Source organism: Schistocerca cancellata, chromosome 11 (genome assembly GCF_023864275.1).
Source record: "Schistocerca cancellata isolate TAMUIC-IGC-003103 chromosome 11, iqSchCanc2.1, whole genome shotgun sequence".
NCBI lineage: Eukaryota > Metazoa > Arthropoda > Insecta > Orthoptera > Acrididae > Schistocerca > Schistocerca cancellata.
The window spans coordinates 20,244,279-20,260,767 of record NC_064636.1 but is presented as its reverse complement, the minus strand read 5'-3'; the positions used below and the strand labels follow the sequence as shown (position 1 = coordinate 20,260,767).

Below are 16,489 nucleotides of genomic sequence, written 5' to 3'. Positions count from 1 at the left end.
GTCGCGACTCCGGACACGAAAACCTACATCGATAGGGAGTGCAACATGCTGACTTCGCGCCCCTCCATATCCGGATCTAGTAACGCCTATAGGCTGAGGGTGGCACGGTGGTCGGTCGGTACCGTTGGATCTTGCGAGTCATGTTCAGGCGAGTTTAGTTTTGTTTCACTGTCCTAACGTACTGTGCATGTTAACGCACCTTTAGGAAACGCAGGTAATGGAAATGTCGTGTGGCTAGGGCCTCCCGTCGGGTAGACCGTTCGCCTGGTGCAGGTCTTTCGATTTGTCGCCACTTCGGCGACCTGCGCGCCGATGGGGATGAAATGATGATGATTAGGACAACACAACACCCAGTCCCTGAGCGGAGAAAATCTCCGACCCAGCCGGGAATCGAACCCGGGCCCTTAGCATTGACAGTCTGTCACGCTGACCACTCAGCTACCAGGGCGGACACCAGGATGGTGAGAAGCACAGAATGGAGGCATAAATTGTGGGAAGAAGTCTCTTCATTCAACTGCAGTGCTATTGCATGTTTTCAGAGTTTAGATAATGGTTGCAGACTTCCTACGTGTCTTCATGTCGCAACCTAAGTTTCTCGGTAACTGACACTTCTGATCTGATTGTGCATTTACAGCGAGGCGAGCCCTGGAGGCGGTAGCAGCGGCGGCGGCACTGGAGGCGGCGTGAGCAGCTCCGGCGGGGGCGGCAGCCCGCCCCCACACGGCGACAGGTAAGCTGAGCAATGGAGCGTTCTTACCGGCAAAAATGGTCTCTCTCCGCAGCCTGCAAAAAGGGGAGTTCCAAGGACTGCGTATCAACCGATCTAGACACCAGTTTGGTCCTGGATTCGCATTGGCAAGGACAGCGGTTCAAATCCCTCTTCCAGAGATCCAGATTTAGATTTTTCCGTGGTTTTCCGTTAATGGCTGAAGATGAATACTGGAGTGGTTCCTTTCAAAAAGACTCAACCGATTTTCTGGGACAGTCTAGGTTGGGATACGACTGTGACGACCTCTTGATCTACACCTACATGTAAAAAGCCACGTTTCACTGTGTGGCAGAGGGAGTTTATTGGCCCACTATCACTTTCTGCCACCCTATGACATACACACTCTTGTATGAATAAAACAGAGAATATATTTTATACACATCTCCAGCTTGCTGTTGTAGATGGGGGTGAGCAATTTCTGTTAAACAGTAAAACGAAAAAAAAAAACAGTCCAAAGTTAAAATTTTTACCTTTTTTTATTCACTTGATGACTAGTTTCAGACTGAGGCCCAATCATCGTGACATACTCAAAAATGGTATGTCTGAAGATGTGAAAACCACGTCAAAAGTGAGTAACGAAAACTGTGTGCTCTGTATTGGGTGTATTAAACCAGGAACCTAGAAACGATGGAGAGGCTTCGTCCCGCCATAGCCCTGAGTGGTCCGCAACCCCACAACAGGTCACAGCAGTCCACCCAACTCACCACCACCACCCCACATCGAACCTACGGTTACTGCATGGTCAAGCCCCCAGTAGACAAACCAGGTAACTTCTCATACCACACGAGTGTAACAAAATGGTTCAAATGGCTCTGAGCACAATGGGACTCAACTTCTGAGGTCATTAGTCCCCTAGAACTTAGAACTAGTTAAACCTAACTAACCTAAGGACATCACACACATCCATGCCCGAGGCAGGATTCGAACCTGCGACCGGAGCGGTCACGCGGTTCCAGACTGAAGCGCCTACGAATGTAACCCCAAATGTTTGCTTGGTAGAGTAATTATGGTGTACGAGTACACGGAGACAGTGTTTGCGCAGCAATCGCCGACACAGTGTAACTGAGGCGGAATTAGGGGAACCGGCCCGCATTCGCCGAGGTAGATGGAAAACCGCCTTGAAAACCATCCAAAGGCTGGCCGGCACAGCGGACCTCGACACTAACGCACCGCGTGGATTCGTGCCGAAAACCGGCACGCCTTTGCGCTCGGGAAGCAGCGCGTTAGGCCGCGTGGCTAGCCAGGCGGCTGTATGCACTGTAAACTGTTCATTATCTTTGACACAGTTTTCAAAAATGGTTCAAATGGCTCTGAGCACAATGGGACTCAACTTCTGAGGTCATTAGTCCCCTAGAACTTAGAACTAGTTAAACCTAACTAACCTAAGGACATCACAAACATCCATGCCCGAGGCAGGATTCGAACCTGCGACCGTAGCGGTCTTGCGGTTCCAGACTGTAGCGCCTTTAACCGCACGGACACTTCGGCCGGCGACACAGTTTTCACATCATTGAGATTGAACGGTGGATCAATGCAAACATGTCGCCTGATGCAATGAATCAATTTTCTTGCTACGCCAGGTCAATGGCTGTGTCCACATAAACTGCCATCCAGGTGAACAGTCCCTCGAAACATTCACAGCACCACAAACGTGGGCCAACGGAAGCAGTGTTACACCGTGAGGAACATTCACCTGGGGTCTATTGTGGGACCAGTTTTGTAACCTAAGACACTGCTACATGAAGCCGGCTGGGGTGACCGAGCGGTTCTAGGCGCTACAGTCTGGAACCGCGAGACCACTACGGTCGCAGGTTCGAATCCGGTCTCGGGCATGGATGTGTGTGATGTCCTCAGGTTAGTTAGGTTTAAGTAGTTCTAAGTTCTAGGGGACTGATGACCTTAGAAGTTAAGTCCCATAGTGCTCAGAGCCATTTGAACCATTTTCGACTACATGAACATTACTGCAGACCATATACGAGGTGCATTCAAGTTCTAAGGCCTCCGATTTTTTTTCTAATTAACCACTCACCTGAAATCGATGAAACTGCCGTTACTTCCCGACGTAATCGCCCTGCAGAAGTACACATTTTTCACAACGCTGACGCCATGATTCCAAGGCAGCGGCGAAGGCTTCTTTAGGAGTCTGTTTTGACCACTGGAAAATCGCTGAGGCAATAGCAGCACGGCTGGTGAATGTCCGGCCACGGAGAGTGTCTTTCATTGTTGGAAAAAGCCAAAAGTCACTAGGAGCCAGGTCAGGTGAGTAGGGAGCACGAGGAATCACTTCAAAGTTGTTATCACGAAGAAACTGTTGCGTAACGTTAGCTCGATGTGCGGGTGCGTTGTCTCGGTGAAACACCACACGCGCAGCCCTTCCCGGACGTTTATTGTTGCAGGAAGGAATTTGTTCTTCAAAACATTTTCGTAGGATGCACCTGTTACCGTAGTGCCCTTTGGAACGCAGTGGCTAAGGATTACGCCCTCGCTGTCCCAGAACGTCATTTTTTCACCACTGGCGGTTACCCCAAATTTTTTTGGTGGCGGTGAATCTGTGTGCTTCCATTGAGCTGACTGGCGCTTTGTTTCTGGATTGAAAAATGGCATCGACGTCTCATCCATTGTCACAACCGACAAAAAGAAAGTCCCATTCGTGCTGTCGTTGCGCGTCAACATTGCTCGGCAACATGTCACACGAGCAGCCGTGTGATCGTCCGTCAGCATTCGTGGCACCCACCTCGATGACAGTTTTCGCATTTTCAGGTCGTCGTGCAGGATTGTGTGCACAGAACGCACAGAAATGCCAACTCTGGAGGCGATCTGTTCAACAGTCATTCGGCGATCCCCCAAAACAATTCTCTCCACTTTCCCGGCTTGTGCGAGCCCGAGGTTGTTTCGGTTTGTTGTCACACGATGTTCTGCCTTCATTAAACTGTCGCACCCACGAACGCACTTTCGACACATCCATAACTCCATCACCACATGTCTCCTTCAACTTTCGATGAATTTCAATTGGTTTGACACCACGCAAATTCAGAAAACGAATGATTTGCACGCTGTTCAAGTAAGGAAAACGTCTCCATTTTAAGTATTTAAAACAGTTCTCATTCTCGCCGCTGGAGGTAAAATTCCATCTACCGTACGGTGCTGCCATCTCTGGGACGTATTGACAATGAACGTAGCCTCATTGACAATGAATGCGGCCTCATTTTAAAACAATGCGCATGTTTCTACCTCTTTCCAGTCCAGAGGAAAAAAAATCGGAGGCCTTCGAACTTGAATGCACCTCATAGAACGATCATGCTTGGAGTCCTCCGTGACAGCAATGGTATCTTCCAGGAGGACAATTGTCTGTGTTCAAAGGCCACAACCGTGGAACAACGGTTTCTGAAGGTCGTAATAGTGAGCCTGTGTCGATGTCTTGACCACTGAATTCGCCAGATCTGAACATGATGGCCGGCTGCGGTGGTCGTGCGGTTCTAGGTGCTCCAGTCCGGAGCCGCGCTGCTGCTACGGTCGCAGGTTCGAATCCTGCCTTGGGCATGGATGTGTGTGATGTCCTTAGGTTAGTTAGGTTTAAGTAGTTCTAAGTTCTAGGGGACTGATGACCACCGGAGTTGAGTCCCATAGTGCTCAGAGCCATTTGAACATGATGCAATGCATCTACAGCGCGATTAGTTTCCAGCACCACACCCACAAATCACTGGGCCATAATGTTCGGGAAGTTGGTGACATTTCAGTGGACAGCTGGTGCCATATACACTCCTGGAAATTGAAATAAGAACACCGTGAATTCATTGTCCCAGGAAGGGGAAACTTTATTGACACATTCCTGGGGTCAGATACATCACATGATCACACTGACAGAACCACAGGCACATAGACACAGGCAACAGAGCATGCACAATGTCGGCACTAGTACAGTGTATATCCACCTTTCGCAGCATGCAGGCTGCTATTCTCCCATGGAGACGATCGTAGAGATGCTGGATGTAGTCCTGTGGAACGGCTTGCCATGCCATTTCCACCTGGCGACTCAGTTGGACCAGCGTTCGTGCTGGACGTGCAGAGCGCGTGAGACGACGCTTCATCCAGTCCCAAACATGCTCAATGGGGGACAGATCCGGAGATCTTGTTGGCCAGGGTAGTTGACTTACACCTTCTAGAGCACGTTGGGTGGCACGGGATACATGCGGACGTGCACTGTCCTGTTGGAACAGCAAGTTCCCTTGCCGGTCTAGGAATGGTAGAACGATGGGTTCGATGAAGGTTTGGATGTACCGTGCACTATTCAGTGTCCCCTCGACGATCACCAGTGGTGTACGGCCAGTGTAGGAGATCGCTCCCCACACCATGATGCCGGGTGTTGGCCCTGTGTGCCTCGGTTGTATGCAGTCCTGATTGTGGCGCTCACTTGCACGGCGCCAAACACGCATACGACCATCATTGGCACCGACGCAGAAGCGACTCTCATCGCTGAAGACGACACGTCTCCATTCGTCCCTCCATTCACGCCTGTCGCGACACCACTGGAGGCGGGCTGCACGATGTTGGGGCGTGAGCGGAAGACGGCCTAACGGTGTGCGGGACCGTAGCCCAGCTTCCTGGAGACGGTTGCGAATGGTCCTCGCCGATACCCCAGGAGCAACAGTGTCCCTAATTTGCTGGGAAGTGGCGGTGCGGTCCCCTACGGCACTGCGTAGGATCCTACGGTCTTGGCGTGCATCCGTGCGTCGCTGCGGTCCGGTCCCAGGTCGACGGGCACGTACACCTTCCGCCGACCACTGGCGACAACATCGATGTAATGTGGAGACCTCACGCCCCACGTGTTGAGCAATTCGGCGGTACGTCCACCCGGCCTCCCGCATGCCCACTATACGCCCTCGCTCAAAGTCCGTCAACTGCACATACGGTTCACGTCCACGCTGTCGCAGCATGCTACCAGTGTTAAAGACTGCGATGGAGCTCCGTATGCCACGGCAAACTGGCTGACACTGACGGCGGCGGTGCACAAATGCTGCGCCGCTAGCGCCATTCGACGGTTCCTGGTGTGTCCGCTGTGCCGTGCGTGTGATCATTGCTTGTACAGCCCTCTCGCAGTGTCCGGAGCAAGTATGGTGGGTCTGACACACCGGTGTCAATGTGTTCTTTTTTCCATTTCCAGGAGTGTAGCTCCAGTAACCTACCAAGGTCTTTTCCAACATTTCACGCCGGATCGCTGCTGTATGACACACTACTATGTCTACCAGGACGATCAACACAGCATGTTGCAAACTGAAAGGGCCCTGGTTCGATTCCTGGTTGGGTCGGAGAGTTTTCTTCGCCTGAGGACTGTCTGTTGTTCAGTCCTTACGTTGGTATCGTCAGAAATGACGTTCCACTGTTGTGGTGGTTGTATGGGTACATCTCGAAAGCAAATAACTAGAGAAAAAGGGCACTGAAAAGGTGATCAGTGTATCTGGGTAATGGGAAACATTTTTCAACAGTCTGTACTGTATCCTTCAGTTTTCATTGTCCTGTTAGAAACTATTAATTTTTAATTTCACGCCCACGACCGTTTCTACATTAAGTTTCCTTACATCCAGCAGCTGTAGAAAAGTTACGTTATGTTTCATGTTACATCCTTTGTAAGAGACTCAGAAAGAACCATGTGTTTCGTATTCTAGAAAACACTGTCTGCAACCCTATATCTGTGTCTAAACTCCGCAAGCTACCTTACATTGTATGGTGGAGCGTAATTGTAGTGTCATTATCATCCATCAGTCACCTGTTCGATTCCCGAACAGTGTGTAGGAAGAATGACTGACACTAAAGATCCATATTGCTTCTTTACTCCTCTCCTCTTCTCTACACTTTTTTAATCTCCTGTCTTATTCCTTGCCGGACGCGGTGGTCTCGCGATTCTAGGCGCGCAGTCCGGAACCGCGCGACTGCTACGGTCGCAGGTTCGAATCCTGCCTCGGGCATGGACGTGTGTGATGTCCTTAGGTTAGTTAGGTTTAAGTAGTGCTAAGTTCTAGGGGACTGATGACCACAGCTGTTAAGTCCCATAGTGCTCAGAGCCATTTGAACCATTTTTTCTTATTCCCTCCTCTCCTCTCCTCTCCTCTCCTCTCCTCTCCTCTCCTCTCCTCTCCTCTCCTCTCCTCTCCTCTCCTCTCCTCTCCTCTCCTCTCCTCTCCTCTCCTCTCCTCTCCTCTCCTCTCCTCTCCTCTCCTCTCCTCTCCTCTCCTCTCCTCTCCTCTCCTCTCCTCTCCTCTCCTCTCCTCTCCTCTCCTCTCCTCTCCTCTCCTCTCCTCTCCTCTCCTCTCTTCCTTTCTCCTCCTCTCCTATCTTCTCCTCCCCTCCCCTCCTCTTCCCTCCTCTGTCTGCTCCCTCTCCTCTCCTTTCCTTTCCTTTCCTCTCCTCTCCTCTCCTCTCCTCTCCTCTCCTCTCCTCTCCTCTCCTCTCCTCTCCTCTCCTCTCCTCTCCTCTCCTCTCCTCTCCTCTCCTCTCCTCTCCTCTCCTCTCCTCTCCTCTCCTCTCCTCTCCTCTCCTCTCCTCTCCTCTCTTTCTTTCTCCTCCTCTCCTATCTTCTCCTCCCCTCCCCTCCTCTTCTGCTCTGCTCCCCCCTCCTATCCCCTCCCCTCCCCTCCTCTCCTCCTCTCCTCTCCTCTCCTCTCCTCTCCTCTGGTCTCTCCCCTCCTCTCGTCTCCACTCGTCTCTCCCCTCCTCTCCTCTCTTCTCTTCTCCTGTCCTCTCCTCTCCTCTCCTCTCCTCTCTTCCTTTCTCCTCCTATCTTCTCCTCCCCTCCCCTCCTCTGCTCTGCTCCCCCTCCTATCCCCTCCCCTCCCCTCTCCTCCTCTCCTCTCCTCTCATCTCCTCTCCTCTCCTCTCCTCTCCCCTCCTATGCTCTTCTCTCCCCATCTCTCCCCTCCTCTCCTCTCCTCTCCTCTCCTCTTCTCTACTCTCCTCCCCCCTCCTCTCCTCTCGTCTCCTCCCCCCTCCTCTCTTCTCTTCTCTTCTCCTCTCCTCTCCTCTCCTACCCTGTCCTCTCCCCTCCTCTCCTCTCGTCTCGTCTCCTCTCCTCTCCTACCCTCTCATCTCCCCTCCCCTCCTCTCCTCTCCTCTCGTCTCCTCTCCTGTCCTCCAGTCCACTCCCCTCATCTCCTCTGCTCTCCTCTCCCCTCCTATGCTCTCCTCTCTCATCATCTCCTCACCTCTCCTCTCCTATGGTCTTCTTCCCTCTCCTCTCTTCTTCTCTCCTCTCCTTTCCTCTTCTCGTCCTTGTCATTTCACATATATGGGATAATATGTTGCTCGACCCTTCCTCCACCGTAATGTTTCGAAATTTCTACACCCCTCCCCATATTGCAAAATGCCTCTCTTGAGGCCTCTGCCACTGGAGTTGGTCCAGTATCTCCGTAACGCACTCGCGCCGAATAAACGACCCCGTGGCGAAACGCGCCGCTCTTCTTTGGATCTCGTCGATCTCTTCTAGCAATCTGTGCTGATATGGGTCCGATACTGACGAGAAATACTCAAGACACGGTCTGATAAGTGCGTTTACGCCCACTACCGCCGTGGATGAATTACATTTCAGTAAAATTCTTGCCAATAAATCTCTGGCTGAATTCTACTGTTGTTTTATGTTGTCATTCTACTTTACATCAGTCGGCAAGGTTAGTCCTAGTGATTTTACGCTTATCAATTAATCTTCCAGTGATTAAATGCTTTCGCAATTCCGAATCTGAACAACCATCAGCTGTACAACGGAGTCAGCTGTTCATTTTTGGTTCAAATGGCTCTGAGCACTATGGGACTTAACATCTTAGGCGAGCGAGGTGGCGCAGTGGTTAGACACTGGACTCGCATTCTGGAGGACGACGGTTCAATCCCGCGTCCGGCCATTCTGATTTAGGTTTTCCGTGATTTCCCTAAATCACACCAGGCAAATGCCGGGATGGTTCCTCTGAAAGGGCACGGCCGAATTCCTTCCCTAATCCGATGAGACCGATGACCTTGCTGTCTGGTCTCCTTCCCCAAAAACAACCCCAACCCCAACAACATCTGAGGTCATCAGTACCCTAGAACTTAGAACTACTTAAACCAAACTAACCTAAGGACATCACACACAATCATCGCTGCATATGTTTGACCTCTGTGTAAGACAGTATCACTACTCAGGGCCCATATTGGTTGAAAGCACCGATGATGGCTGTCAATCAGCTGAAATCGATTTGAAAAAGTGAATAAATAAAACATGATTTTGCGACTGGTTGCTGCATATTTGGTAATTTTATGTATATAAAATTAGTAAAAATTCTAGATACAGGTGTTTATTTTATTTAAAATGAGCGGTTTCGGCCTATCCTTTAGGCTATCTTCAGAACAGCACCATGAGCTTAAGTTGACTGTTTTCGTCAGTAGACCTCAGTCGATGAAACTTTCAGCAGTTGAGGTCTACTGACACTTCTCGTCGTCAAATGATGGTGCTATCCTGAAGATGGCCTAAGAATAGACCGAAACCGGTCATTTTAAATAAAATAACCATTGCAGCCTAGGTTGTTTTTTCACTAATTTCATATATATTTTTTATGGTCTAGGCCTGGAGTCCTTCAACAATGATTTTTTTTTCTAATCAGCTGGGAAGGTTCTTTTGTTGCACTGAGTTGGTTTTTGTGGGGAGATTGGCTGATTACTGCGCTTTGTCCTCTACACCTGGTTGACGCTGGTCTCTCGTAATGAGGAACTGGCTCCACACTCTCCGGTGATAACAGTGAATGGAGACTGCGTTTGCACGTCAGTAACTGATTCTGTTCTGTCCTGGAAATATGGCGTTATTGTTTCTGTTGTATCTCATGGTGCATATTCCTCTTCGCCAAATGTTTTAAGCCCAGGCAGGTCAGTTTGCACTGTTGCTGTGCTACTATATGCAAGTCCAAACAACTTAGCTACTTGGTTCTGAAACTTCCTGGCAGATTAAAACTGTGTGCCAGATCGAGACTCGAACTCGGGACCTTCGCCTTTCACAGGCAAATGCTCTACCAACTGAACTACCCAAGCACGACTCACGCCCCGTCCTCACAGCTTTACTTCTGCCAGTACCTCGTCTCCTACCTTCCAAACTTTACAGAAGCTCTCATGTGAACCTTGCAGAACTAGCACTCCTGAAAGAAAGGATATTGCGGAGACATGGCTTAGCCACAGCCTGGGGGATGTTTCCAGAATGAGAATTTCACTCTGCAGCGGAGTGTGCGCTGATATGAAACTTCCTTGCTTGGGTAGCTCAGATGGTAGAGCACTTGCCCGTAAAAGGCAAAGGTCCCGAGTTTGAGTCTTGGTGCGGCACACAGTTTTAATATGCCAGGAAGTATTATATCAGCGCACACTTCACTGCAGAGTGAAAATCTCATTCTGGCTACTTCGTTCTGGGTTGCCACTCTTGCCAGATGGCTGGTAAGCCAGCTCTTAATTTCTGACCGTGTAAAGCACTTAACGGTCCCATCACAAATGAAACTGTACCCCTTCAGTAAGGGATAGATAATCAAATTATTAGTAACAAAAATAACCTAAAATGCTTTATGTAATTATTAATTGCACTTATTAAAAGTGTACACTCAAGTAGTGTACCGTTAAAAGCATATACTTCTTACATCACATGTGTAATTTATAACAGTCACGGAGTAATGTGAGGCAGTTCTGGTTTTGCTCCAATGCTTCTACCCAGTTTTACCCCAACTGTACCTAATCTGTATAGAATTTCTTCTGCATAAGAAAGAAGGTGAACAAAAATTTAACATGGAATATGTTTGCAAAGCGTGCTAAAAGCATTACTCATTGTACTTACTTGTTTCAGCTTCTAATACGCCGGTATATGCTCCTCATTGAACAGAAAAATCACAAAGTAAGATACTCAACCACAAAAATCTAACAAACTATTTTGCTCAGCAACAACGCATCTGAGACTATGACATCTCACAGCGCTTTTGAAGTTACCTGCTGTCTTCATAGCTTAAACGGCCAAAAAACCATGTCCACCAACTTGTAGAGAGAAATATGAGGGCTCCTGATTTCAACCCCACACCTGATTATAGCCAAACTTAGTCTACTTTTTCTTTGTTGTTAGCTTCACACAATTTCCAGCTTTTGTGTGTAGCCTTGCAAAGAACGAATCGCAGTCGTTTCTTCGTCGTAATAAACGTAGCGCCAGCATTTCTACACAACTAAGAAAACATCAAGTTCCCTCACACTTGCATGTTATGCACCAGCCGTTGTACAAATTTTTACCTCGCCAAGGCTGTTTATGTACAGTTTATGTTCTACCTGAATGCATAGTTATAAATGCCCGCTATAGTTTTTTTATTTGACAAAGGATAATGAAAGCAAGAATTACTCAAGTGAAAGACGCATTCATATGGTTTTTCAACATAGAAATAGCGTTCGACAATGGTGTGAGACGTTCGAAATCGTCAGAGAAATAGGCGTGAGTTTCAGGGAAAGAGAGGCACTACATAATATGCACAGGAATGAAAACGAAACAATGAGACAAGAATAAAGTGGTCGGATTGAAAAAGGGTGTTATATGGGGATGTAGTCTTTCGTCCAACAACCTAACATCGAAGAAAAAATGGTGGAAATAGAAGAAAATTTGAAGAGCGAAATTAAAACTCAGGCTGAAAAGATATCAGTTATGAGATTCGCTGATAATATTGCTATCCTAAGTCAGAGTGAAGGGCAATTGCAGAACATGTTGAATGGGATGATCTATCTACTGACGAAACGCTGTGGATTGAGAGTAGATTGAGCAAAACGAAGAAATCAGGACTAACAGAAATGAGATTAGATAGAAACTTAACCATACTAATTTGAGGCGTGCCGCATCACGACGTGTCGTGGACTCGAATAATGTCTGAAGTAGTGCTGGAAGGAGTTCACAAAAAGAATCTTGCAGGGCTGTCCTTGAATCTGTAAGAGTACGAGGGGGCAGAGATCTCTTTTTGAACAGCAAGTTGCAGCGCATCCCGGATATAGTTCAATAATGTTCATGTCTGAGGAGTTTGGTGGCTAGCAAAAGTGTTCGAACTCGGAAGAGTGTTCCTGGAGCCACTCTGTAGCAATTCCGGACGTGTTGGGTGTCGCATTGTCATGCTGAAATTGCCCAAGTCCTTCGGAATGCACGATGGACATAAATGGATGCGGATGATCATACAGGAGGAAGAAGGGACTGTTTTGACTTCAGGGAATAACTTGCATGGCACTAGAATGAGCTGAAGCTGTTGAAAACTGTAGAGGAAGACAGAGATGGAATACATTCTAACAAGTAATTGAGGATATCTCGTGTGCGTGTGCGACTCAGAGGTGATGAGGTTGATACAGGAGAGGAATTCAGTGCCGACTATATAAAAAAGATGTACAATGAAACATGTAGAACATCATCAATGAGAGCCATGTAATGTATCACTCTTCTGGACGGGGGAAAACACATAATTTTTATTCTCTCCCTGATATTTCGAAGAACTCCATATGTTCCAGAGACTGTACTGAAGTGCCCAAATCTATTTGCCAACTTGCATTACTACTTTAGTTTTGGCTTCAGCTCGAGGTGTCCTCCGTATTACCACTTCAATTTTCTTTAAACACTGTAGACCTCCTCACATCTTTAACCACTAAACTCTGTCTTCGTCGTCCTTAAAACAGCACCACCACCCCTACCTCGGCCAGCCTGTCAGTCTCCGAGGTTGGCAGCACTGGCCAGGCTGCCCCCGACTCGTCCCACCCTGGCGGAGGCCACTGCGAGGACGACACCCCAGCGTCGGAGACGACGACGTCGGCGGGCGACGCGGCCACTCCGACCTCCGCATCCGGTGGCACCGCCAACAGCGCCAGCGGAGGCACTGATAACAAAAGTGGGGGAACCACCACGGCCAGTGCTGCCAACGGAGTGGGCGAGGAGCAGCGCTCCAGCGACGCTGGCTCGGCCAGCACTGCCAACACGAAGCCGCCGTTCTCCTACGTGGCGCTCATAGCTATGGCCATAGCGCAATCGCCGCACAGGTTGGTAGCACTGCAACACAGTGCCAACTCCATTGATAAAAATACACTACACCATCTTTAACGCCACTGTAGTTCCCCATGGTTTCATACACATATGTTAGATATAAGGTGCTGCTGTTTTGGTCATCAGAATTAAGTACTCCATCACTTACTTCTCCATTCATTCCAGTTCCCAGCTATCCTCATCTTCTCAGGATGTCCGACCCTCGTAGCTGAGTAGTCAGCGCGATGGAATGTCATACCTAACGGCCTGGGTTCGATTCCTGGCTGGGTAGCAGATTTTCTCTGCTCAGGGATTGGGTTTTTTGTTGTCCTTGTCGTCACCATTTCATCCCCTTCTACACACAAGTCGCCGAAGTGGCGTTAACTCGAAATACTTGCACCAGGCGAATGGTCTACCCGACGGGCGGCTCTAACCACATGGCATTTCCATTTATTATCTCAGGATAACTGCTCAATCTAACATCATCAAGTACCCGAGGTTTTCTTGTCGGCAGTCTTTTTTCGGGTGGGTTTCATGTGGTATGCCCTGACTCACTCTTCTGTGCCAACCCCTTCAGCCGGCTGCGGTAGCCGAGCAGTTCTAGGCGCTTCAGTCCGGAACTGCGCTGCTGCTACGGTCACAGGTTCGAATCCTGCCTCGGGCATGGATGTGTGTGATGTCTTTAGGTTAGTTAGGTTTAAGTAGTTCTAAGTTCTAGTAGCCTCTAGTAGCCTCTCCCCAATGTTATTCAATCTGTATATTGAGCAAGCAGTAAAGGAAACAAAAGAAAAATTCGGAGTAGGTATTAAAATCCATGGAGAAGAAATAAAAACTTTGAGGTTCGCCGATGACATTGTAATTCTTTCAGAGACAGCAATGGACTTGGAAGAGCAGTTGAACGGAATGGATGGTGTCTTGAAGGGAGGATATAAGATGAACATAAACAAAAGCAAAACGAGGATAATGGAATGTAGTCGAACTAAGTCGGGTGATGTTGAGGGTATTAGATTAGGAAATGAGACACTTAAAGTAGTAAATGAGTTTTGCTATTTGGGGAGCAAAATAACTGATGATGGTCGAAGTAGAGACGATATAAAATGTAGACTGGCAATGGCAAGGAAAGCGTTTCTGAAGAAGAGAAATTTGTTAACATCGAGTATAGATTTAAGTGTCAGGAAGTCATTTCTGAAAGTATTTGTATGGAGTGTAGCCATGTATGGAAGTGAAACATGGACGGTAAATAGTTTGGACAAGTAGAGAATAGAAGCTTTCGCAATGTGGTGCTACAGAAGAATGCTGAAGATTAGATGGGTAGATCGCATAACTAATGAGGAGGTATTGAATAGGATTGGGGAGAAGAGAAGTTTGTGGCACAACTTGACCAGAAGAAGAGATCGGTTGGTAGGACATGTTCTGAGGCATCAAGGGATCAGCAATTTAGTATTGGAGGGCAGCGTGGAGGGTAAAAATCGTATGGGGAGACCAAGAGATGAATACACTAAGCAGATTCAGAAGGATGTAGGTTGCAGTAGATACTGGGAGATGAAGAAGCTTGCACAGGATAGAGTAGCATGGAGAGCTGCATCAAACCAGTCTCAGGACTGATGACCACAACAACAACAACAAGTTCTAGGGGACTGATGACCTCTGATGTTAAGTCCCATAGTGCTCAGAGCCATTTGAACCAACCCCTTCATCTCAGAGTAGCACTTGCAACCTACATCCTCAGTAATTTGTTGAATGTATTCCAGTCTTTGTCTTCCTCTACAGCTCACTCTAGTACCATGTAACTTATTCCTCATGTCTTAACAGACGTCCTACCATGCTGTGCCTTCTTCTTGTCAGTGTTTCCGATGCATCCCTTACCTCGCCAATTCTGTGGAGAACCACTTCATTCCTTACTTTATCAGTCCACCTAATTTTCAACATTCTTCTGTAGCACCACATCTCAAATGCTTCGATTCTCTCCTGTTACAGTTTTCCCACATTCCACATTTCACTACCATACAATTCTGTGCTCCGAGTGTACATTCTCAGACATTTATTCCTCAAGTTAAGGCCTTTGTCAGAAACTAGTAGACTTCACTGGGCCAGGAATACCCTTTTTGCCAGTGCTATTCTACCTTCTATGTCCTCGCTGTCATTCCACGCCACAACTCGTAGAACATTACGCTTTAGTCAGTTATTCAGTCCTTTTCTGATCACGTCCCCATTTGTAGACCCCTCCTTTTGCCAGTTGAGAGATCATCATGACACTTTTTCAATTACAGGTCACATGTCCTGTGGATACACGTTATATGTCATTAACGCAGTGGTTTCCATTGCCTTCTACATCCTCGTGCCATTGATGAAAGCTGATTATTTCGACTGCAAGGGCAAGAGAATGTCCTGAACCTTTGTTCGCCCATCCGCCATCTTTTGACAAGGCCATTGCTGACGATTTTTATACGAAATTTTGAGCAGGACTGGGTTGTAACCCGGGACCTAGGACGTTTTGATTCCTGATGAAAGACGCTACCCCTAGACCACAGGTGCATGTGCCCTAAGATGAGACAGCATTTCCTTCGTTTGTTAGTCTGCTTTTGACATTAAAAAGTAATTCTCTCTTCGTTCATTTTAAATGTCTGTCTTTTTGTGACGTGTTGAGTTACAACCATTGCTATGACTCCTTGGATCTTGTTAATCACTTGGTTATTATCATGAAATTGTCACAGTCTGTCTTGTTGTAAACTATTTTCGTCGACAAACATTAGAAGTGCGTCAGCAAGGGGTGTACAAGACGTTGCGGGTGAATCACAAGAGCCCGCATCTCGTGGTCGTGCGGTAGCGTTCTCGCTTCCCACGCCCGGGTCCCCGGGTTCGATTCCCGGCGGGGTCAGGGATTTTCTCTGTCTCGTGATGGCTGGGTGTTGTGTGCTGTCCTTAGGTTAGTTATGTTTAAGTAGTTCTAAGTTCTAGGGGACTGATGAGCATAGACGTTAAGTCCCAAAGTGCTCAGAGCCATTTGAACCATTTTTTTGAATCACAAGACCAGGATTGACACTTTGATAGTTAAATTGATAGTGTATGTAGCGCACAGTGGAGTTCATTGTGATGACGTGTTTAAAGTGTCCTTCGCAGATTCAGAAACAGTGCTTAACAAGATCCGTGCCGTGCGGGGTAACCGAGCGGTCTCGGGCACCTTGTCACGGTTCGCCCCCCCCCCCCCCCTCCGTCGGAGGTTCGAGTCCTCCCTCGGGCATGGTTGTGTGTGTTGTCCTTACCATAAGTTGGTTAGATTAAGTATTGTGTAAGCTTAGGGACCGATGACCTCAGCAGTTTGCTCCCGTAAGATCTTGCCACAAATTTCCGAATTTCCTAGATCCTAGGAGTCATAGGAAAGGTGGTAATTCAACACATGACAAGGCAAGATGCATGCATGTCCAACGGAACTTTGCATCTGAATCAGAATAACACACGCACTGCAATATTGTACATAAGATTATGTCTTCGAAATACAATTTAAATAAATAATATCTGGTTTTCCAAATGTACAGATTTGTGAAATTAGATATATAATCCTGTTACTTTTATGGACTTAAACATACGTAAAAACACAAAAATTAAAAATATAAAATTTCTTACACTGTATTATGAAGACAATCTAATGTCGTAAAAGAGTATTGACATCTGGTGGTGCCCGAAAACAGGATGTATTACACGTT

General features: G+C 47.7%; 1 protein-coding gene across 1 annotated transcript in view; it reads left to right on the top strand.

Annotated features, from left to right (window-relative positions):
• Positions 1–16,489, top strand: part of LOC126108841 (forkhead box protein L2-like) — an 87,543-nt gene that overhangs the window by 13,987 nt on the left and 57,067 nt on the right. Inside the window, exon 3 of the mRNA XM_049914204.1 lies at positions 12,446–12,802. Within this exon, the coding sequence (XP_049770161.1) occupies positions 12,446–12,802 (357 nt within the window). The remainder of the gene's footprint in view (positions 1–12,445; positions 12,803–16,489) is intronic.